The sequence below is a fragment of the Lupinus angustifolius genome, chromosome LG02 (genome assembly GCF_001865875.1).
Source record: "Lupinus angustifolius cultivar Tanjil chromosome LG02, LupAngTanjil_v1.0, whole genome shotgun sequence".
NCBI lineage: Eukaryota > Viridiplantae > Streptophyta > Magnoliopsida > Fabales > Fabaceae > Lupinus > Lupinus angustifolius.
Window position 1 is genome coordinate 2347054 of NC_032010.1, and position 24629 is coordinate 2371682.

General features: G+C 31.2%; 3 protein-coding genes across 8 annotated transcripts; 1 reads left to right on the top strand and 2 right to left on the bottom strand.

The window, feature by feature from the left end:
• Nucleotides 627-4292, bottom strand: LOC109332328 (probable protein phosphatase 2C 34). 4 transcript variants are annotated; one of them, XM_019567285.1, is made up of 6 exons: nucleotides 4023-4119; nucleotides 2893-3174; nucleotides 2436-2744; nucleotides 1766-1883; nucleotides 1198-1421; nucleotides 627-891 (listed from the first exon to the last, which is right to left on the bottom strand). In XM_019567285.1, exons 2-6 carry the CDS (start codon nucleotides 3133-3135, stop codon nucleotides 694-696), a joined length of 1092 nt encoding a protein of 363 aa, XP_019422830.1. In that variant the 5' UTR covers nucleotides 3136-3174; nucleotides 4023-4119; the 3' UTR covers nucleotides 627-693. The 4 variants fall into 4 exon arrangements, with proteins under 4 accessions (XP_019422830.1, XP_019422838.1, XP_019422845.1 ...); XM_019567293.1 differs by having other exon boundaries at nucleotides 4019-4108; XM_019567300.1 differs by lacking the exon at nucleotides 4023-4119 and adding an exon at nucleotides 3342-3693.
• Nucleotides 11388-14460, top strand: LOC109332354 (putative pectinesterase/pectinesterase inhibitor 28). Of its 3 annotated transcripts, none has more exons than XM_019567312.1 (5): nucleotides 11388-11525; nucleotides 11865-12463; nucleotides 12589-13080; nucleotides 13470-13779; nucleotides 13880-14460. In XM_019567312.1, exons 2-5 carry the CDS (start codon nucleotides 11902-11904, stop codon nucleotides 14283-14285), a joined length of 1770 nt encoding a protein of 589 aa, XP_019422857.1. In that variant the 5' UTR covers nucleotides 11388-11525; nucleotides 11865-11901; the 3' UTR covers nucleotides 14286-14460. The 3 variants fall into 3 exon arrangements, with proteins under 3 accessions (XP_019422857.1, XP_019422873.1, XP_019422865.1); XM_019567328.1 differs by having other exon boundaries at nucleotides 11396-11482; XM_019567320.1 differs by having other exon boundaries at nucleotides 11401-11525; nucleotides 11851-12463.
• Nucleotides 16485-18629, bottom strand: LOC109332397 (bifunctional epoxide hydrolase 2-like). Its single transcript, XM_019567372.1, has 3 exons — nucleotides 18085-18629; nucleotides 17204-17448; nucleotides 16485-16898 (listed from the first exon to the last, which is right to left on the bottom strand). The coding sequence occupies exons 1-3, from the start codon at nucleotides 18547-18549 to the stop codon at nucleotides 16652-16654; spliced, it is 957 nt and encodes a 318-aa protein (XP_019422917.1). The 5' UTR covers nucleotides 18550-18629; the 3' UTR covers nucleotides 16485-16651.

The following is a 24629-nucleotide window of genomic DNA, read 5'->3' on the forward strand; positions in this document are numbered from 1 at the left end:
TACAATGTCAAATTCCAAAGTCAGATTTAATATCCTCAATTTCATTCACAAGTTTTTATAAAATTGTACTCCTTATGGATTGACTTTTTTGGTACTATCAAATGTATCTCTTTACATTTTTGTTGAGTTCATAATTGTCCTTCTCAACAAGTGTCGCTTATAGGACCCGAACCTCCAATATTAAGATCTAATAAGACCTTATATCAGTAGATTAATGCGTTGCTGATTAGAGATCGAGTTTATTTATTTGTTGTGACTTGTTTTAATTGCGTGATCTCTTTAAAGATATAGTTAATTTCCATTTTTTTACTACCATTTTATTGATTTGAATTTATGAATTACCAATTCTTGTTAGACCCTCTCTTTAGTGCAATGAAGCAAGTAGCATGTAACAACAACCTAAAGTAGTAAGCATATTAGTTAAACAAAATGATAAAGGTAGTGATGTAAGACAATGCTAAAATTCTAAGAAACCAAAAAAGTCAAATGTTTGATTTCTGTGAGCCACATTTATTGAAATGGTTAATCATACATTTTAAAAAGATTAGTTCCCTAACCAAAAGGTAATCGAATACATTTAATAGTACCAAAAAATGATAAAAATGAGTAAGACATGATATAAATACCTTTTAATCAATAAATTGGACCAAGCTTAGGACTTTACTTTTTCCACATAACATTTAACATTATAATCTATTTTAGGAATTGGTGATGTGAATGGGAAGAGTGAAAGAAGAGACAAATAGCTGAAATGTCATCCATGGCAATGCCCCTCCTCTTGCCTTTCCATGCATGCATTGCACACTCCACTAGATTCTTAGCTGCTTTTGATTTGTCTTGTGTTGAAGATACAATATCTATTGCTTCTTCATTGGAGATTACATCCCAAACCTTCATCATAAACCAAATCATGTCTTTATTAGACTTTATATATATATATATAAGATGATTCAAGTGAGAACAATTTTCATATAAAAACTGTGAGAACAATAAATTTGGGCCTTATAACTCATCATGGATGGTTAGGATTAAAATTTGGTACTGATCACATGACAATCATGTGCATGTACCTGTTAATCTTGACCATTCAAATAAGATCTAATGGTTCATATTAACTATTCTCATTTCTTACAATAGCGTATCATTCTCAAGTGAATCGATATTTTAGTCAAAATATTAAAGGATTAGATTCCATACCCCATCAGTAGCAAGCAGAACAAACTGGTCTCTGCTGCTTATAGTCCATTGTGTTACCTCAGGCACAGAAATAAGACCATAGTCTTTGATGCAATAGTCTCCAAAAGCTCTTGACATGGCTAGTCCTGGAGACTCTTCATCAGGCAACCACACCCTATGCACCCCTGGCTCATCATCCAAGCTCAACACCCTTCCTTGACACTGATTTATTCTCTCTGCCTCCTCTGCATTTAATAAATGTTATCACTATACTCACAACTTAAGTCAAAGGTTGTTAACATTCGAGCGCACCATGACCGCAATTCAGGCCGCAATGTTATGATTTAAGCAGTCTCTTCGAGTACATTATGGCCGCAATTGTGGTTGTGTCGGCCACACTTAAATGTTATCAGCATAGTCATACTGAAGCCAAGGGTAACATTTAACGTTTTAAATATAGATTCATGACTGCAATTGTGACCGTATCGGCCACATTTTATGACAGTCTACGATTGCAGTAAACATAACTGCAACCGTAATTTAAAGCATGGTAATATAGAGATGAACAGAATGACAGAAACACACTAACCAGGTAAGTTGGGCTTGAAATCAATTGTTAGCTGAACTGGTACGACATTCCCATCATCTGATTTTGTTGCTAACACAGCACGGGAGTCACCAACATTTGCTATCACCATGAGTTCACCCTGATCATTACAAAACAATGATAAGTTTTCAAAACATTAATTAGCCTATTATGAACTAGTATACCATTTAAGATTATTGATCAATGAGACTAGTTTCTAGTACTATGAAAAACCACCAGAATTTCCACATTAGACTGATAAGATACTATCACAGTAGGATTGTACAACACATCAATGTGCTAACTATACCCACCAAGGGATATGACATAAAGTATGATCAACTTAGTTATATAATGATTATATAATCATTAAATAATTGGGTTAACCATACTTTATATTAGATTATCTAATATGGCCTTAGGAGTACCAAAATGTTTGGTAGAAATTGTTGATGGAACAAAATATATGGATTTTGTCATGTGAAAGTTGAAACTACAAAAAAAGAATATGATAAAAAAGACTAAGAAGTAGAACATTTTAATTCCACTGAAAAGGTGAAACTAAAGACAACAGAACCAAACATCTAGTTCTCTCATGTTTCATCATGTTCTGTCCATACACCAAATGTGATGACCCATTATGAGAAGTTGATTATCATTCTTTTCCTTTTACCTGTCTAACAATTGAGAGGGCAGTAGTTCCGCTGTAAAACGAGTCTATCTTGCGATAATGCTCGAGATCTTGATCAATGGCAGAACAAGTTTTCAAGTAAGAATGTTTCCATATATTAAATTGATGTTCCTTCTTCTCATAATCTATACCAGAATCTGAATCAAGTGAAGTTTGAGCAATTGTCTCTTGCCAGTTACATAGCAAAGTTGATGGCATTGATTTTCTTACTCTTTTAGACACAAAGTGACCCCATGGTCCATGCCCATCAAAAATTCCACAAAAGATCATGTCCTTTTGGCATCCAAATTCCTATATAATCAACATAAACAAATCCACTTTCATAAACACATGAACAACAATAATGTATATCACTATATCAGTATATAGTTAATTAAATTAACAACTCATCATAATTATGTGAGCTAGAATTACATGGAAAGTAAATACAATTTATTACCTCCCACACTATGCAGCAATCTTGGTTCACTCCTTTCTTGCCTCTCTTGGAGAAAACTGAGGCAAAGTTGTTTGAACCATCTACATTAACAGTGCCTGAGCTACATAATATCAAGTCATTTTTCTTAGCAGATTTTTCCATTGCTTCAGCAGCTTCTCTCTCACCATGCCTCCTAGAACTTCTTCCCTTTTTCGTCGAAAACGACCTCGCCAACCCATTCAACATAGAGGATAAATGCCCCATCAGCTACACAATATGATTCCCTTTTATGTAGTATAATACCTGAACAATGAAAATATACAAGGGTTACATATACACACACACACACATATATATATATATTGGCAATGAAAGAATGAGGAGCAGGTATGAAACTATTCAAAGTTTCAAACAGCCCATAGGAATGAACCATTTTAGTTAATTTTATATGTGTGTTCTTTCCTACATACTTTCTTATGAAATAAAATAAGGAAGGTGAATCAAGTTGAGGATGTGGTTATGAACAAAAGACAATTTCACACTCAGAATCTCAGAATTTAATATTTGTTATCAGAAAAGGCTAAACCCTGAACTGAAATATGTTACAAGGAAGTGAGAATATTCATTCATACACTGAATTCCACTACTGCATCTGGAATTAACTATTTAGAGGAATGGAAATTGAGAATATTTATACACAATGACACATCAAAATACATATATGAATAAAGAAAGACTATAGTCTATAATGTTATGCAATGAGGCCTTATTTGATTCAAGGTAAAAGAAAATAATAATGTAAGTGTTATTAATATACATAGGTCACTTTATTTGCATTAATTGGCTCAAAAAATTTCCAAAAATGGAAAGAAAATTGTTTATTGGTAACTGAATTAGGACATAACCATAAAAGTGGATTTCTTTCTACCTAGAATTTTCCTTGGATTGGAAAATAGAGATTCTACATAGGAAACCTGAGAAGAATAAGAGGAATAATATATATCTCACAGTCACAACCCATATATACCAGAACATGTTCAGATATACCATTTTATCCACTTTTTTAAAAAAAGTTGCATAGTTGAATTCAATGAAATTCTGCAGAAACATGATGAAAGAAGTGAAAACATGTTGAAGACTTCGTTACTTACACAAAGTCATTCATCAAAGCTAGGACAAGACATATCTTAAGAAACACAAGAATTTGTTAAAGCTCCAAATCCAACTTTGAAACTCTCATGTGCATATATTTGTTTCCAAATATAAGTGTCAGTTATTTTTTATCTTTTCATAAAATTTAAAAAATACATGAAACAAAGCAAGCAAATAGTAAATCATGATCACCAATAACCACAACTGATCAATTTGATAGATGGTTAAAGTTTATTAAACATGATGTTAAATGAATTAAGGATATAATCTATGTGGCTATGTTTTTCTACACTTTGACTAAGAGATATAGCCTTTAAAAATAGTATATGAAAGGATCACTCTTCCTAGTTCCTAATTTGGTGTCTTTGTTTTGCCCAATTATATTTAAACATGTGAATTTAATATATTAATTTTATAAAATAAAATTAAAATATAGTGTTATTTTTTATTTATTAACAAACACTTATTAATCTGAGAGACATGAATCAATTATATTAATAATTAATTATTTAATAATTAAAAATGAATTATTCTATAATCGATGTCTTATATTTTTTTTCAGTTGATCATAGTCAAGTTTCTTGGCTCAAGAAGGATACGTGGCCTCTTTTTCTTTACCTTAACCAAAAATGGAACTATATTAAACTATGTTCTACATGAATGTTACCATTTTTTTTGCCCTAAACAAACATTTAAGGAGCATATATATATATATATATATAATTTGTGGATTTGTGAAGTGTCTGCTATGCATTTTCCCCCTTGCGTATATCTTTTTTCTTGCTATTAATGGATGCATTTCCTGGGAAATTATAGTAAAGGTTTTTCTCATAGAATTCTGAAGTTTTCAGATATCATAATATTGCTTTTATACATGAATATGCAAAAGGAATCTTGTATTAAATAGAAGCAAACCCTAATATACATGTATTAAGGATATTATTGAAAACCGTAAAAATTATATACTTTAAAGCGGAAAATTTACACAAATAGTATAGTTTGATTTGTTTATTATAGTTCTAGTATAACTTTTTAAAATATTATCAGAGTACTGCATTTTTTCGCTGAAGTCATGGATATAATGAAATTTTCTCTCTCTCTAAAATCGTGGACACCATTTTATTGAGTACCAACATATATAATTTCATAGTTTACTGTAACATTTTATTGAATACAAACTTATATAATTTCATAGTTTATTGAAATAAGTTTTTTTTATAGAATACCAACTGATTCTTTTAAACCTAACTTATGAACCTTTAGCCATATGATAAGACATATTTAATATATTAAAAGAGTCTAACTCAGCCTACTCCATAAATGGGTCTCTTTTATTAAGTATCATATTGAATAAATTTGTTAAGATATTGATATGACACTTCTTACAAGTATCACCAATTAAAGATATGATCAAGAATGAGTTATACATTATTCACCACAAAACACAATCATGGATGCACATCATCATCTGCAAGATTAGGAGTATGCAATAATTTCTGTCTTGAAGAGTTTGTCAAACACACTCAATTGCAATTCGCACTTCCAATATTCCACCACATTTTAATCCTTGATAAGAAAAAAAACAGGTATGATTTCAGTATCCACGTCCAAAGTTCACACTTTACATGTGTTGATTCTTAATCTAGTAATTTCTACTCACTGTTTCCCCATATTACTTTTGAGCTGGATACCACTTTTTTTTCCTAACCCTAGTACTAGTTACTGTGATTCCTCATGCATTACCTAATTCCAATGTTCCTTGTGTGAACAGAATAACTTGCACTAAATGGGGTGTTTTAGGTGAGAAAAAGACAAACCAAAAGTTCCATATATATATAGAAACACATTAAATAACAATAGTAACAAAGAAAATTCATGGGACTACTTCCCATGACCAATAGTCTTTCCCTGAGTGAGGGAGGTGACGTAAGACTTGAACAAAGATCAAATGTCCTAAAAATTTATCATTTTTATGTCCCAAATTAATCACATTCCAATAAGTAATATATAAAAGTTATTTTATGTTTTTATGATTATTTTTTTTAATTACATGTCAATCTTTAATTGAATTGAGACACCATTGAGACATATAAAGTGGTACAGATGGAGACTTCCAACATTTTACACTGAAATAAAGAATTAAGTATGATGCGCATATGATGGGAAAAAATTTGTTAGAAAAGTTGCACTGCGAACAAGGTGAAATTCGAAAGTGATACTAGACAGGTGAATTTATTAAGCAGAATATTAGGAGTTTATATTTATTATGTGTATGAAAATAGCTTTTTTGTTAGTGGTAAATTTCATTTTAACTATCTCAATATGGATTAGTTTTTGGTATATGTAGAGAAAGGCGTGAAGAAAAATAAAATAGAGTTGTATCGCTTTCTTAGTCTCTATTCTGAATGGGAATAATTTTTCAAAAAAAATTGGGATGGTATTAAAAGTAATAATATTATACACACAGTTTGAAATTGACTTGTCATAATTTTCATATAGTACTACTATATTAGATCTAGTATACAGTTTGTTTTAAATGTTACTAGGTTTTCCCACATTATCTTAGTATTATATTCTTCCCTCACCTAATAAATACCATTTCTCTTTAACAAGTTATGATAATTATTTCTTAATATGCACATAATATTTCTTGAATGTGATTTGTTCACTTTTGTGTGTCACAATGTCTTTGTGATCCAAATCTAGAAGCTATGGTGTCTATGGACAATTGTTCATACTCATATATGGGTTGACTTCCATGTTAGTAGCATTTAACCATTATTTGTAGGGTCAGTTTTACTCGATCAGTTAGATTTTTTTAAGTATGTAACATTGTTTAAATATTTGTCAGTATTCATGATAATTGTTTGATAAATTAAAGTAGTCATAAAAATTGCTCAATTTGTGGTGGGAAGGTTTCATCATGAATTGAGATTATTTGTCCCCTTTTCTTATGACTCACCTAATACTATCAATAGGATTTTGATAAATATGTATCAAATAAAAATTGTTAATTTTTAAAGTTAATAATATTACACTTGATGATACTTGATTGGTTGGGGATAGAAAGATAAAAAATGTAACTTATTTTCTCCATTGCATTATCATGTCATGCACTATTTATCCTTTCAATTCGTATTGAAATTATAGATGGGCTAATCTTTTAAAAATTCGGGAGAGAAAAAGTAAAGAAAACTATAAAGCATGCAAGGATATGTGGTTTTAAGCTATATCACAAATTCTGTTTTGTATTAAAGAAACATATATATCAATTAAAAAATTAATAATCTATTATATTTTTTAACTAGTTATAATTATTGGTGCGTGATATTATTTGAGACAACTTAACCTTGTTCGCAATGACTAATGGGGACCTAGTACCTACGTAGTAATGGACCACCGGCCGAAAGCAAAGCGTGTTGTAGGGCCCACTAACAGAAGTGAGTCACGTGAGAAACCAGAAAACGACAGACACAAATTAATAGAAATGCATACGGTGCTTCTTTTTCATTGGTAGGTGTGGTCACGGACTAATAATGGTGACGACATATTTATTAACATGTATGTATATTTCCACTATAATTTAATATTTACTTATTATTATTGTAAAATGTTGAATATAATGTTTACCATAGATTTATATACAATTAATATATTGTTTATTATTTATTTATATTATTCTTTTGAACAAAAGTCTATGATAATAAAATATGAATGATGAATAATAATAGTGTATAAAGATTATATTTATTGGTGTATATGTTTTTCTTTAAATATTTATGGAGTTAGTATATCATTATATATATACTAATTTTATTTAATAATCAATACTAAATAAATCATTTATAAACTAATCACGTAAGAATTTTAGTTGTCAATACATCACATATTAGTAATACATATATACTAACAATATAATAAAAAACCTTATGTTGATTAATAGATAAACATTATAATTTAGATATTATAAAAATGATGAATAATCGAAAGAAAATATAAAAAAACTCTATTGTGCCTAGAATATTTCGCTTTATTTACATGTATGTGTATTTCAATTAGAATAATATATAAACATAAAGATTTATATATAATCAATATATTATATACTATTTATTTTATATTACGTATATTTAAAAATTAATAATGATTAAATATGAAATAAAAATTACATTATTCATTAGTATTGCCCAAAAAAAAACGTTATTGTTTTTGTTTGCTGTATTTAAGAAACAATATCCAATTTGTCATCATTTATTTGGATGGGTGGAAGTATAGCCCCACCATGCCCAATACCAATGATAGAATCATGTGTTATTTTCACACACATTAATACCCAATTAATTAAGATTCTTTAAGAGGGTCCACATACTTTGAACATGATCTTGAACGTGAACATTACGTTCAAACTTCAAAATCCATATCATTGATTAAGTTGAAGTAAACTGATATACATGTCCAGTGATAGTACAATATTTAATTTTTCATTTAGTAAAGTTTAGACTTATCTTCTATACTTAATAGAGGAGAATTTATTAGATAGTATATGATATATGATCCTAACAAAATTTAATTCTAGCTATTAATAATATTCTAATGACTTAAATTAAATTAAATTAATAATTTTTGAATAGGGACTTGTCCTCTATTGGGGCTCCTAAATGACCTTAGTAAGGCCTGAGAAGAGGGAATGATAAATTTTATAATTTTTCATGCTGTATATTACTATTTATATGCAAATGTAGAAATCAGGAATTCCAACCCTCTCAAATATTGGGCAGAGATAATAAGTTAATAACACATGGCATAAATACAATTTTAAGGGTCTATAATTTTAATTATTTTTAAATTAAATAATTTCAGAAATTACAAATCTCTCATTTTCCTCATATTGGTATGGGAGATGATTTCAACTATTAATACCACTTATGATTTCTAACTGAAAAGCAAAATTAGAAAACCCAATTTTCTCCTAGACAAATAATAAAAATCTGAGGAAATATTATTTAAATATTTATACTTGTGCATTGGTTTTGCCTCATGTGACCATACTCTTGTCTCATAATTTACCAAAGTAATATGATATAGAAGTGAATTTTAAGTTTAAGATACAAAGATCACTAGCATTTATCAATTGTTTGATATACAAAATGTCAAAGTGTGTACTTAATAAAGATCAAAATGAAATAAGTATGGAGTGATTTTTTGGGCATGAAAACACCATATATTCCATCATTACAATATATACATAATTAGATACCACTACTCATCTTTACTAGTCAATACCAAATAAAGTTATGAAATTCAACCCCTCTATTAAAAATTGAGGGTGATTTAATATAATAAAAAAATTGTTGCCTAGTAATCATAAAATTATATGTTTAAATCTTGGAAATGATATCTCTATTCAGATAATAAAATTACATACATATATCATTATTTTGATACTTCTTTATGTGAGCGCCTTAATAATTGGTGAGAAACTTAGGCTGTTGTGTTGTACTTTTTTAATCAGCACAAGGAATATTCCTCCTTCCAAGCTTTATAGCTACCACATAATTTTTACATGAGGACCTACAAAGTGGATGATTGCCTCTACAAGTGAAAGGATTGATTCTCCTTAAAGTAAAGTTTTGTATTTACAAGTGAACGGAAAACCAATTTGGGTCTATTCCCACATTTCCATTAGCTATATTTAGGAGTTGGAATCCAGTTGACTCTAAAAATAAAGTTAAAAATGATCTAAAATAAATTGAAATCACAGAAATTAAATCTTATTGGCTTGACTTTTTAAAAATCGATCAGTTCGATTTTTAGTTCTAACTTTAAAAATCAGACCAAATTAATATTACTATTTTCCATTTTTGTTTTGCCACTGTTGTGGCCAATGGTATGGTGATGTTTTGCCATTATGTCTTTATTTTATTCTCCTAAAGTGGATCCTAATTATTTGAAATTTTGAATATAGGTAAACTAGTCACTTATGATCCGGCTAAGTCGGGTGAGAGAGAAGAGCCAAATCATGTCCACCTCTAATTTGAATGTAGATAAACTAGTCACTTAAAAAGTGTATTATAATTAAGGCTGGAAATGAGCCGAACCGAATCGAACAAGAGTTCAGTTTAGTTAAGCTCGATAAGGATTGACTCAGTTTGAAACTCGATTCGAGTTATTTTTTTAGCTCGAGTTCAGCTCGATTAAAGTTTGCGAACTGTTTGATTCAGTTCGAATGGTTCATTTGGACAACTCAAATAATTAATTAAATTTTGAAAAATATTAAAACAAAAGGTTATATATATAAATATAATCTTGTTTAATATATAATAACAATAAATATAAAAATAATGTGTGGATCATAATAAACATAAAAAATAGTTTATATATATATATATACATTTATATATTACATATATATATATATATATATATAAATATATCGAGTCAGCTCATGAACCTGATGAGTCGAACTATATCCAACTCAAGTTCGGCTCGTTTATTTAACGAGCTCAATTTCCAGCTCAAGTTTGACTCATTTGGTTCATGAACCAAGTTTATCGAACTAATAACAAATCAAGTTTTGAACGAATATCGAGTTGGTTCAATTTATTGTCAGTCCTAATTATAATTAATAATATAGTAATGCATGAGTTTTGAAGTCTATATGTAATGTCAATTTTTTATAAAAAATGATCCTAATCAAACTAAAACCGCATAAAATATTTGAAACAAATGTCTTAATATAATGCATACAAATCAAACCAACCCATAAGTTAATTATGTATTTAAATTGGATGATGTTTTGTCTAGAAATTGGTCATAATCTACCAGAAATACCCATAATTACATAAAGTCCCACATTTATTTATAACACCTGAGCAAATAGTTTTAGGAGTGAAGTTAGTTTTAATCATCATTATTTTTTTGATCAGTAATAATTTATTAAAAAATAAATAGATAGGAGAACAAGTTTTAATTATTCTATTATACAAAGATCAAACCACACTCACATTAACATGCATATGTAATTGTCGAATTTGAATTTGAGATATAACTTTTGTCTCTCAATATTTATGCTAGGCCTTTTATTACGGAGGTTGTCTAAATAAATGAATACGAGGCTAAATATATCCACCTAAAGTTGGAAAATAAGATCATATATGTTTGGTATCTAATTTGCTATATATAACCCCATAAATAAAATCAACAACAAATTTTTTTTGCTATGTATAGATTGTGTGGTCTTTCCGTGTCTCTTCTTTTTTTAAGCAGAAAAGATAGCTACCTCTTTTATATGGGTTTAGATTTCAAGCCTCACATTTTTTGCAACTGAAATAACTAATTCTGTAATTGTTCTTTTAATCTATTTAAATACATGTACATATTTCTTTTGAACTGCAATCATATAAACACGACACTCTCTGAAGGGATTCAACCAAGGATTGCAATAGCAGCGCCTAAGCAGGCACTTTTTCCTCACACTTTTTAGCTGCTCCTTTGATTACCTAGTATGTACATCAAATAATGTAATCAATCCTTAATTCTAATTGAATTCATCATCAACCATTATGATTATGTTTTGCTTAAACGCAATTGTTTGGAAATGTGTAATTCAATTTGTAGAAACAAGTAAAATTACGTACAATATTATCTGTCTCATAAACGGGTCGTAATTTCAAAACCTGTACAATATTTTTATCGATTTATATTTATAGGGTATGATATACATGGTTTTAAATTGTGATCCATTTTATGTTTTCTTTCCACAATTCTAGATTATCATGACAAAATATGGTCAATGTTTTTTGGTTTGTTAATGTATTAATGTTGAAGTTTTATGCATGCAGCTAAGTGGGTGTTAAATAGGAGCTGCTTAATTCAAAAATGCCTGTGGCAGATGATGCTCAGAGGAATAAGAGACTTGCCATAATTGGGGTCTCAACATTCTTATTGGTGGCTATGGTAATAGGTGTAACCGTTACTATCAGCTCCAATAAGAATGTGATCGATGAAGAAGATCCAAAAGATAATAGCAAATCTCATGTTTCATCCACAATGAAAGCTGTTATATCTCTTTGTCAACCCACAGATTATAGAGAAGAATGTGTAAACGATCTTTCTAAGGAAGCTGGAAATACCACTGACCCAAGAGAGCTTATACAAATTGCATTCCAAATAACCATTAACAGAATTGGTGAGGGACTTAAGAAAACAAATATTTTGCAAGAGGTTGAGAAAGACCCTAGGGCTAAGGGGGCTCTTGTTACATGCAAACAACTCATGGATCTTTCTGTTGGAGAGTTTAATAGGTCACTTGACAAATTGGGCAAGTTTAATCTCAACAACCTTGACAATATCCTCACAAGTTTGAAGGTTTGGCTTAGTGGTGCAGTTACATACCAAGAGACTTGTTTGGATGCATTTGAGAACACCACTTCTGAAGCTGGTAATCTTCAAAATATATTTGATATTCTAAGAAGCTAAGTTTCCATATGCAATTATAGTATAATTAGAATCAAATATGAAATGTAGAAGTAATTAATTATAGACATCCTTTTCTTCCTATGGCAGGTAATAAAATGAAGGAAATATTGCAAACTTCTATGCACATGAGCAGCAATGGTCTTGCCATAATCAATGAGCTTTCTAAAACTCTAGCATCTTTGCATATCACAAAAACTTCCGGCCGCCGTCTCCTCCAGGATGCTGATGATTTACCGGTTCTTGGTCACGGTGATGATGACCTTCCTGAATGGGTTGAGGATGGTGTTGGTGTTCGTAGACTTCTTAAAATGAATGCAAGAAAATACATGGCTAATGTCATTGTTGCCAAAGATGGTAGTGGAAATTTCACCAAAATTAGTGAGGCATTGAAGCTTGTTCCTAAGAAGAATCAAAAGTCATTCATTATATGGATCAAGGAAGGTGTTTATCATGAGTATGTACATGTCACTAAGGATATGACTCATGTTGTGTTTGTTGGTGATGGTGCCAAAAAGACAAGGATCACTGGTAACAAGAATTTCATTGATGGAATTAACACTTACAATACAGCTACTGTTGGTAAGTACTTTTAGTACTTGTAAGAACAATTAAGTTCCACACCGCCTATCTATTTTCTAGGTATGATTTAGATATTTTTTCGGTTACCCCTCTCATTATCAATTAGTTTTGAGATGAAATTTAACATGTTATTAAAACTAGAGTCCAACTCCTGTCGAGTTATCATAGGCCAAAAGATGTTTCTTTAGTCATGGATCAAATATAACTTTTCGTATAGCCCGAAAGACCTCTGTGGAGGGAGTATATTGAGAATTAAGTCTCACATCGTCTATCTCATTTTCCTAGACGTAGTTTAAATACCTGTTAGATTACTTATCTCATTTACGTCAATTATAGTAAAAAAAAGTTAGTGATATATTAATATTATAACCATATATGCATGCATGCAGCTGTTCAAGGAGATTACTTTGTTGGCATTGGTGTTGGGTTTGAGAACTCTGCTGGTGCACACAAACATCAAGCAGTTGCATTAAGAGTTCAAGCTGATAAATCCATCTTCTACAAATGCAGAATGGATGGGTTCCAAGACACACTTTATGCACATGCATTGCGTCAATTCTATAGAGATTGCACTATTTCAGGTACCATTGACTTTGTCTTTGGTGATGCAGTTGCTGTTTTCCAAAACTGCACTTTTGTTGTCCGAAAACCAATGCAAAACCAGCAATGCATTGTCACAGCACAAGGCAGAAAAGAAAGGTATAACAATAATACTTAACCATACATATAATTGATTATTAGAACAATTAAACTTCCACATTTTACTTAACTTTTCACATTATATTCTCATTTCAAACAGGTACCAACCATCAGGAATAATCATCCAAGGTGGTTCAATTGTTGCAGACCCAAAGTACTACCCAGTGAGATTTGATAACAAAGCTTACTTAGCACGTCCATGGAAGAATTTCTCAAGAACTGTTTTCTTGGAAACTTACATTGGTGATTTAATCCAACCAGATGGATTTATGCCATGGCAAACAGCAACAGGAATTCCTACAAATACAGACACATGTTTCTATGCTGAGGTTAATAATCGTGGACCCGGTGCAGACATAACCAAACGTGTTAAATGGGAAGGTGTTAAGAAACTTACACCACAAATAGCAACTAGTTTCTTTCCATCCAAGTTTTTCCATGGTGATGATTGGATTAGGGTTACTAAAATTCCTTACTTTTCTGGTGAGAAAACTTCCAAGGAATAGATGAATTCATTTTTTGTTGGAACTTGGAAGGGTTTGTATAGTCAAAATTGTTAAGTGCTTGTTTGGTTTTTAGTTTGCATCCTTAAAACCATGGTTTAGTGGATTCAAACTAATAAATTTCATCTTATTTCTTCATATCTATTTAATAAAATGTTTAAATGCATTTTTGTTCTTTCATCTTTTTTAATTGTGTGGTTTTAGTTTTACTGTATGTTTTTGTGTAATTTGTATTATCTAACTTCTATGTTTTTGAGATATGATGACAAATGATCTTCGTTGTGTAACCATAATGATATATATAGCAATTGTAATGATAGCCCCCGACTTCTACAAATGAATGTGAAGTACACCTTGCCCAATGCGAGTTGATGTCAGACAAGTGTGTGCTAATATTTAATAAAATTATAAATTAATAAACCATATTTTTAATTAAAACCCATAAAAATGTAAAAAATCAATAAATTTTTTGAAGGTCCTACTAGTCGTCTTAGATGGTTGAGCATATGAAATAAAGTATGAGTTTCTGAGTTGAAACTTGTGAGAATTGCTATATCCCTCCCCTTAGAGTTTATTTGGGAGTTGGATTTTGGAGAAAAATGAAGGAAAATAAAAAGTTTAAGAGTCATCTCACAAATGTATTTCATGTCTTTTAAACCTTCCATTTCTCTTCATTCTCATCCAAGATCTAACTCTCAAACAATATTTATTTTTAAGTTAATAGATTATTATATATTAACAATAGGTGCTTCACAATCATTAAGAATCTCATTACACAAATTATTAGATTGTTATTAACTATATTAAAAAGGGTGGACATCTGCTGTCCCAAAATAATATATCATTTCATGTGTTACTGTTTGTGATTGGTCATAAAAACAATTAACTATTAAAATTTTAATTTAAATATATTTTTTTGATCAATCACAATCAATGACATATCAAGTGACATGTGGAACAACAGATGCCCCCATTAAAAAGTGATCCTTTTTCTACGATCAAGTTATTATAAAATCGCACAACAAAAAATAGGGAGACAAATTATACTCGAACAAAAAAGGCTAGGGAGAAAAATAGCATTGTATAATTTGAGTGTCACATGCGACAATGTCTTTTAGGGTACTATATTTGTTGTGTCATGAGTTGTGTCACTTAAGTTAAAAAATAATGATTAATTATTTTTCTGATCAATCACAGTCGATAATATTAAAGTTAGATATATTTATCCCTATGTCACATACACAATACCATTAGAGTTTTAGATGGAAAGTTAATGGATGGACCAATTTTGCACAATCAAATTAGTTGGAGATGATAATCAAATATAAAAAAATATTAGGGTCGAAGTTGACACACTATGACTTATGGGAAGAACAATTAGTCCAACGTATGTGAAAATCAAGGATTGATTAGAAGGTTTATTTTATTTTTCAAGGATTAAAAATGAGCACACACAAAAATTGAGACACCAATTTAAGCTTATACTCTTAAATTAATTCATGAACTTGGATCATAACACAAAGGCAAGAGAGAAATGACAGTGGAAGTGAATAGCATCAAGATGCACATAACAGAAGGACAAGGCCATGTGGTTCTGTTCCTTAACAAGTGTTTCACATAGATTGACTCACTTGGTGTGCAAAAACTGTTCCTTCTGGCCCATGCAATCAAATAAATGAATGCTGAATAAATGATATAGAGAAGAAGAGAGATAAAACACCAGAATTTGTTAAAGAAATTCAACCGATTGTACCTACATCCTCGAGAGCATGAAACGTCTTTGGAAATTTAAAGGAATAACTCATTTGAAAGCTTAAATCCTTCCTAAGTAAGAAAATTAAGTCCTATCTCTATCTTGTTCATGTATTTCTTTTTCGTAATACTGCGGAAATCGTCTTCAATATATCTTTCGTGGTTTGAGAGTTGACTAATATATTATTATAAGCTCCTGCTATATATAAATGCAGAAATCAATTGGTGTTGACGATCATGGTGTCGGACAAGACCCAACTGTGGTTCACAGCTGATCAATATTTGTACCGATCCACGACCGTGATCCCCACCACACCCTGTCGTGGTTCCCTCCAGGGTATGGTGGTGTTTCCTTCTGTCAGTTGTCAAATCCTGGAAGTTTTAGGGAGTGTCTTTCACTGGTAGTGTTATCATTTAGCTCTCTTTTGGGCATTAATTACTGAATAATAATAAAGATAGCAATATCAAACCAAAACATAACAACATGAATTTTGATATATCCTCATACAGAATCAATACACAGATATCCTTGTCCAACAAGACTAGTTTAATAACATAGACCAAATACTACATCATAAAAGTAGGATATAGGAGCAAATAAGAATTGGTGGATAAGATCAGAATTTCCTTATGAACTCATAAATGTGATTACTTATCTCCTCAGCTGCTTCTTGGTTGTTGAAGTGAGCAACTCCTTTTTGCACAATCACTTCTTCCAAATTCGGCACATCTTCTTTGAAACCTCCACCATGGATATAATCCTTTATTCTTGATGAAGTGTATACCATGTCTAACTCACCTGTGATGAATTTAACAGGTACCTTGATTTTTGCTCCTGTCCATGCTGCTGCGAGCTCCCAATTTCTGCAAATGTATGCCATACAAGTAATTAGATCGAATTGAGCTGCTTCTCATAGTTATGTGTTACGGGTACGGATACGAGTATGTGGTTTACTTGAGTACGTGGTTTGTCACTATTTTGTGACCACAAATCCACTACATCACGTGGTACTGTGAATTCGGTAAGTGGTAAGTAGGGTAAATGAGAGACTCGTGTAACTATGCTACTTCTCATATTATACAATCCTCATTAATTATAATCTCAAAAGGGCACATCAATTTAGAGTTTTGGAAAAAAATGCAGGATAAACAAAGAATAAGGAACTTACAAGTTGAGATTTCTATAGTAGTTCAACCCTCCGGTGAAGCCAGTCTTCTCGAATTTGCTTACAAAATAGGCAAGTTCATCTTCTGTGAGCCATGAGGGCAAGGTCTCGGTCATATCTGGATTGAATCCAGTTCCAAACTCTCCCTTGGATAAGATTGGAGGACCAGTTTTGCGAGTCGTTAGGATGTTCTTCAACACATTTGCGACGCCAACTTTAGCAAACTCAGCTTCCATTTTGCCTGGCTCCTGTGACATGTATTATAAGCACTTAATGACCCTTGCCATAAGATCTCACATTAAAGTAAAATTCTCACTTCTTTTTAGCAGATCAAACAAAAAGTCACAATTAATAAGGTTTATGTTAAGGCTGAGGATAAGGAGTTAAATTAAGTATACATCAGAAAACTAAGTCCTCTAGTTCTCAAACTTGTAAATTCATCATTTTACCCTACAAAATTACTCTTTTATGGCTCTTATTCTCAGAACTTGCTGAGTTTAACAATTTCCATTTTAAAAAATAGCACTCCCTAAGGTTCAAATCATCTTCACCACTTCATCTTATAACATACAATATATCAGCCATGACATATCCACAAACGAGAATTGAGAATTATCCTAAAACAGTAAATACCCATAAATACTTTGGTCTTATGATTTTAAATAATGGTCCCCAATAATACTTAGGTCCATAATAAGATTGAATTTTTAATAGATCTAATAACTACATAATTTTGTACAATCATAGTAAACACTAATACCACAATTGCAACAACACTCATTATAAGTTAAATCAAACCCAGTATTATACTGTAAGTATATATAACTAATAACAAAAAAAATTATAAATTTAGTTAAAACAATTATTTGGTAATAAAGAAGAACCTGGAATCTACAAATATAGTAGTCATCTCCATTTACAGCACGCATGCCATCTACAGTTTTGACTTTAGGATTTCTGGGCAAATAAGGAACACTGAGACAGACATAGGCTTTGATTTTATCTGGTCGGAACAAACATAAGTACCAACCAATGATAGCACCCCAATCATGAGCCACAAGAAACACTTGATCCACACCCAATGAGTCAATAAGTGCAACAAGGTCACCAACTATGTGAAAGCAAGTGTAGCTTGTAACTGAAGGTGGTGCATCAGTGTCACCATAGCCACGAAGATCTGGTGCAACAGCATGGTAACCTTGTGAGCTTAAAGATAGAATTTGGTGGCGCCAAGAGTACCATAGTTCAGGGAAACCATGGAGGAATAAGACTATAGGACCTTGTCCTTTTTCAGCTACATGCATGTTTATGCCATTCACTTTAATGGTTCTGTGTTCTATGTCTTCCATTGTGGGTTAGTTGTGATGTGATGGAAGTTGAAGAATGAATTTATAAGTGATGAAGAGTTAATGGGGAGAGACCGATGTGAGTAATGAAGCTATATTTTTAAGGAGAAAGATGTGAGTTTTGTGGAAGTTATGGATTTGATCCAAACTAGATCTTGGATTTGGTTTTCATCTTTTGTTGCTCCTACATCTCTTGAAAAAAATATATTTGAATTTGAATTTTAATAAATATTTTTTCACTAATCATAATTAATGACACATGGTGTAAGATACTTTTCGAACAGAAGATATCATGTTTTAGTCTTAATTTTTTTTAATATAGACAAGTAGGAAGAAAAAAAATAAGATATGTTATAGGGGGGATATAGCATTGTAAAATGAGTCTTATAATAAAAGACATTTTATTCAACAATTAAATAGAGAAAAATATCTATCTATTAACAATAAAAAAGACAAACAAATAATAATTGTACACATTATATTATGTTAAGTAATTACATTAAAAAATGTTCAATAATGCTAACAAAAAATGGTTAAATAGTAATAAATCAATAAAGTAATAGTGTATGCAACTTTGGACTGCTTCAATAGCCCTTTTGGGAGCCTTTGGTCAAAAATTGTGATACCCAAGGGGCGGAGACTTTAATTGTGATACCCTCCAAGGGACGGAGACTTTAATTTGAGGTAGTGGGGTATATTAATTAATACAGAGTAATATTTATGTCTTATTTAATACAAATATATATAATATAACATTTATCATTTATTTGTAGAGAAAATGATGTATACACTCACAGTGTATAAGATTTATACATTTTCATTGTATCATGCACCCTTAATGTTTAATTATTGTTGAATTTTCAAAAAAAGTAACCCAAATGAAAGGTGGATGATAGTGTGCATGTGTATAAATCTTTACACTGACTGTGTACAAATTTTACACTCTCTATTTGTATTATATTTTTAAAAAGTCAATAATAATTAACTATGAATAGTAAAAATGCAATAACAATATATATAACTCTTATATTGTCAGTATATATATTTCTCTCGTGTTAATATGAATTTATAATATACAAAATTGAGAAAGATGTATTTTTATTACATCATTTTCCATTAATTTTTAATCATATTAACTCTTTAAAAAAGTAATTTAAATAAATAATAGATAATATTAGTAATGGAGTATAAATCTTTATATGTTTTTTTTCGATAAGGAAAAGATGTATTAGAAAAGAGCACAAGGGGTGGCCACCCAATACAAGAAAACACAAAGAAAGTTACTTACAACTTGAATGAGTACAAGCCATAGGGTCAATACACCAATTAGAAAAAGTAAGAGATGTAGGAGCAACAAAAGATGAAAACCAAATCCAAGATCTAGTTTGGATCAAATCCATAACTTCCACAAAACTCACATCTTTCTCCTTAAAAATAGCTTCATTACTCATACTCCAGATTGACCACACCACAGCAAACCATAACAATTACCACAACTTTATCCTATTAGCACTCCCAAGAGATTCATGCAAATTAAAGGATTGTAAAATAGAAGAAGTAACCTGGAAAGGAATGTGCAACCAAGAGTAGAAGCTCTTCCACACATTTGTAGTAAAGGCACACGAGATGAATAAATGGTTAAGAGATTTTACACAGCTCTTGCAATAAACACATAACAAATCATTAATCCTTAAAACATTCTTCTTGAACAACTCGTCTTTCGTCGGTAACCTTCTCCTTATAAGCTTCCAAACAAAACAACTTATATTTAAGGGCACACAATTTATCCAACACTTTTTAAGGACATTACCTATCAGAGAACTGCTTTTGTTTAGGAGCGCCAAGTAAGAAGTCTTAACCACATAAGACCCCGATGCATCTAAGCCCCAAATCTATCTATCCTTTGCCTCCCGCTTGCAAGAATGATGTTGAATGATAACCTGCAAATTACTAGTCAGTGACTTCTCTCTACCAAACAAAGGTCTTCTCCAAAGGATCTCCCAAGACCAAACATCTTCAAATCAACAACCACTATCTGACACACTAGCCTCTTTATCTCGAGCTAGGGAAAACAATCTTGGGAAGACCTCCTTTAACTTTCTTTGACCCACCCAAATGTCTGACCAAAAGAGAGTTTCAGTACCATCACCAATTTTATTCCAGATATTTTGAGCAAACCAACCACCATTCACTCCATTGAGCAAGCCCACTTTTCCCAGATCCCTCCACCAAATCGAAGCGTCAGAATTATAAATAAAAGACAAATCAGAGCCATATTTCAAGTTAATGACCTTCATCCAAAAAGCATTCGGTTCAATAAGTTTGCGCCATCTCCATTTCCCCAAAAGGGAATCATTGAAAATGAACAAATCACGCACACCCAAGCCACCTACTTCCTTAGGTTTGCAAACATCCGCCCAAGACACTCAAGCAATACCCTTACGACCTTTCTTGTAACCCCAAAGAAAGTTTCGCTGAAAGGTTATAATTTTTTTAAACACTTTCTTAGGAGCTTTATAGATGGAGAGTAAGTAAGTAGGAATATTAGACAAAACATCATTCAAAAGAACTATTTTCCCTCCAAAAGAGATATGCTTGTATTTCCACGAGGCCAACCTCTTAGAAATGACATCAATCATACTTTGCCATGTAGACACCCTCCTCAGATTAGCTCCAACTAGAATACCCAAATACAAGAAAGGAATAGCTCCAATCTTACAAGAGAGGAAGTTCTTCGCAGCATTAATGAAGAAATTAGACACATGTAAGCCAAAAAGTGAACTTTTATGAGCATTCACTTTTAAACTTGATGTTAGCTCAAAACACCTCAAGATAGTCTTCGTACAACACAAATTTTGCATAGTAGGCTTACAAACAATGACAGTGTCATCTGCAAACTGAAGGTCACAAACTTCTACATTTAGTCTTCCAATTCTAAAGCCCTCAAACAATCCCACACTTCTCGCCTTTCGAACCAAACCTGCAAAGCCTTCAACTACCATAAGAAAAAGGAAGGGCGCCATTGGATCCCCCTGGCGAATGCCTCTGGACACAGAGAAGTTCCCCGCCAGACTCCCATTAATTAAAACTGACATAGATGTTGATGAAAGACAAGCATTAATTCACTTCCTTCATTTCATTGAAAAACCAAACCGGCCAAGCATATAGTCAAGGAAACTCCAATCCATCGAATCATAAGCTTTCTCAAAATCTATCTTGAACAACAGACAACCTTCCTTATCCTTTTTAGCCGAATGAATTATCTCATTAATGACAACTACAACATCCAAAATGTTTCTATCTTGAATAAACGCAGATTGAGTAGTAGAAATTAAGGAACACATCACTCTCTTAAGCCTTCCTGCCAGAATCGTAGCAAGAATCTTATACAATGACCAACTAGGGAGATTGACCGATAGTCTTGAATCTTATTAGAACTCATGATTTTCAGAATTAGAACAATAAAGGAAGAATTTAAATCTTTGGGCAGTTTATTGTTAGCCTGAAACTCTTCAATAAAGAGAATAATGTCATTTTTAATCACACTCCAAAATTCTTGAAAGAATTTGAAGTTGAAACCATCAGGCCCCGAACTCTTATCACTAGCACAACTTCATACCACATCTTTAATTTCCTCTTCCAAAATATCCTCATCCAAACCAACAAGTTGATTTGGATCCAACCTCGAAAACCTCGAAAAAGCAACTCCATCCACTAAGTATCACACTAATAAATGATGATGAGATATAATTGTTGAAGTTATTAAATGTGCTTTGTCTCTTTTGTTTCATACTTTGAAGGGGTCCCATTGGAGTGTGAACTATTGTGCTTTAAATATTCGCCACTGGTTTTGCGTCTTAAATTTGACTTACGGAGATCAAGATTTTGGAAAACCACATGCCATTGTTGCAATGTGATGAAATTGCTATTGAACATTGTGGAATAAATTGTAAATTCAAATTGGTGGAAAAAATAAGCAATCCAAAAAATATAACCCATTATAACAAATGTCACATTTTGCTTATTTTTTCAAAAACTAAACGAGAGTTTTTTATATAATAAGTGAGATGTTAAACATATTTGTACCATAACTTGTTATGCCTATTTTTTTTTAAATAAACAAAAACTAATCTATATCAACAATTAGTTGTCAATAAGTGTATGTGAGAGGAGAAAAAATGTATATACCATAATATAAGAGATTTTTACATTATCACTATCATTCATATTTTATCATTATTGACTTTTAAATAAAAGTATTATAAATGGATGGTGAATAATACATTGACTTTGGATAAATAATTACACTATTAATACATAGATATTATACTCTTATCTAATTATATAAAATAAGAGGGTCTAACTTCTATATATTGTTAGTATAAGGATTTGTACACGATCAATACATCGTCCACCATTTATTTGTATTACTTTTTTTAAATATATTCAATGATAGTGAAACATAAAAGATATATAATACAATAACAAAATATAAAATTCATAAATAATGACTAATTGGCTGTCTTTTACCCTGGCTGCTTGATATTTGTTATTTCATTATTGATTTTGTTCAAGTTTTTTTGCCTCCTTAAATGATCCTCAATTATTTGTTTCTCAACAGAGTTTTGGTTATACATGTACTGATATTTTTATTTGTTGTTAAACTCTTCATGTTTTTAAAATTAAAAAATCAATAATATATTAATTATTTTTATTTATTATGTGGCTCATAAAATTAGCTTTATTGTTCCCAAGAGTAAGTAAAGAAAGAGAGAGAAAATAAGAAAGAGTCTAAGAGAAATATGCTTCTTTTTTTCATTTGTAAGGAGAGAATATAGTGAGAAAGAAAATAAAAGTGGTGGGATCAATCTGCTTTTGGTTTCTTCTCTAAAATAAGAAGAGAGCAGTATTGTTAAAACTGATACAGTGGTATAGTGATTCAACTAGTAGTTTAGTAATTAAATTGCATGTCAGATAAACCGGACATACCTGCTTATATTTATATATATAAACCTATAACAACTTTTTTTTGTCAAAATTGATAGATACTCAAATTTATAATTCATATTCATAATCTACTCAAAATTCACATAAACAAAAAACTTTAAGTCTTTAAAAAATTCAAAGTCTAGATTACAAAACATATATCAATCCAAAAATATCACTTAACAATCCAAAATATAAATAAATGACACAAGTTCACAACTTACTCTACAAAACAAATAAATTTGGAGTTTTAACATTTAACACCAATAAGTCAAAGTTGTCTCATATCGAGATTATATTTTTATATCAAATCCTATCTTCAAACAGTACTCCAAGATTGCATAAATGTCAATGAGATTACACAAGAATGTTATGAACCAAAAGGTGTAATCTAAGTACGTCTTGGAAGCATGTGTCTTGAAGTGTTGAAGAATAATTTGAAAGATGAGTCACCTTGTAATAGGTTTTTAAGTTTGGAAGTTTTTAAAAAAAAAAAATGTGTATAAACCTCGTCGGTTTAGTCAAATACCGACCGGTTCACTAGTTTTGATCGGTTTTTGACCAGTTTTGACCAAATTTTGACCGGTTTTGATACTTGGTCGGTTCAACATCTGTACCATACTGGTTAGGGGGTCTAATTCGCCAATTTTCTTGTTGAACCGACCAGTACGGTATGATCTTTCCATCATTGGAAGAGAGGCTAAGCCAACATAGTTTTTTATGCATTTTCTATAATGCCTTATTTTTATCTTGTACTCAATATTATTTATAAGGATAATTGTCTATTTAATAAAAATAAACTTTTTTCTCTCCTAATTCTTTCATGTTTCTCTCCTACCAAATAATTCTTAAAACCAACTCATTTCTCTCTACTCATATCATCTCTCTTTATCTTTTCTCATTCTATTTTATCTCTTAAACCAAACAAAGTATTAAGCTTGGTAATAGCTATAGATGGCAAAATAGACAATACTTACGGGCATGCCTACATAAGCATAACCTACTTTTTTTTGCAGGCATTGGCTCGTTTCTCCCTGCATGTTTGCCCGCCAAGCCCACAAGTATTTCTATTGGGCAATATGGCGGCTCATGGGCAT

Bases quoted from the DNA above. Each gene is read 5' to 3' on its own strand.
- LOC109332328 (XM_019567285.1), bottom strand. From the start codon at position 3,135: ATGGGGCATTTATCCTCTATGTTGAATGGGTTGGCGAGGTCGTTTTCG. The intron at 2,745-2,892 runs GTAATAAATTGT...TTGATTATATAG, and splicing joins ATTGCTGCATAGTGTGGGAG to GAATTTGGATGCCAAAAGGA. The intron at 1,884-2,435 runs GTAAAAGGAAAA...TGTAATGATCAG, and splicing joins CCCTCTCAATTGTTAGACAG to GGTGAACTCATGGTGATAGC.
- LOC109332354 (XM_019567312.1), top strand. From the start codon at position 11,902: ATGCCTGTGGCAGATGATGCTCAGAGGAATAAGAGACTTGCCATAATT. The intron at 13,081-13,469 runs GTAAGTACTTTT...GCATGCATGCAG, and splicing joins TTACAATACAGCTACTGTTG to CTGTTCAAGGAGATTACTTT. The intron at 13,780-13,879 runs GTATAACAATAA...CATTTCAAACAG, and splicing joins GCACAAGGCAGAAAAGAAAG to GTACCAACCATCAGGAATAA.
- LOC109332397 (XM_019567372.1), bottom strand. From the start codon at position 18,549: ATGGAAGACATAGAACACAGAACCATTAAAGTGAATGGCATAAACATG. The intron at 17,449-18,084 runs GTTCTTCTTTAT...TACATGTCACAG, and splicing joins ACTATATTTGTAGATTCCAG to GAGCCAGGCAAAATGGAAGC. The intron at 16,899-17,203 runs GTAAGTTCCTTA...ATACATTTGCAG, and splicing joins TACTATAGAAATCTCAACTT to AAATTGGGAGCTCGCAGCAG.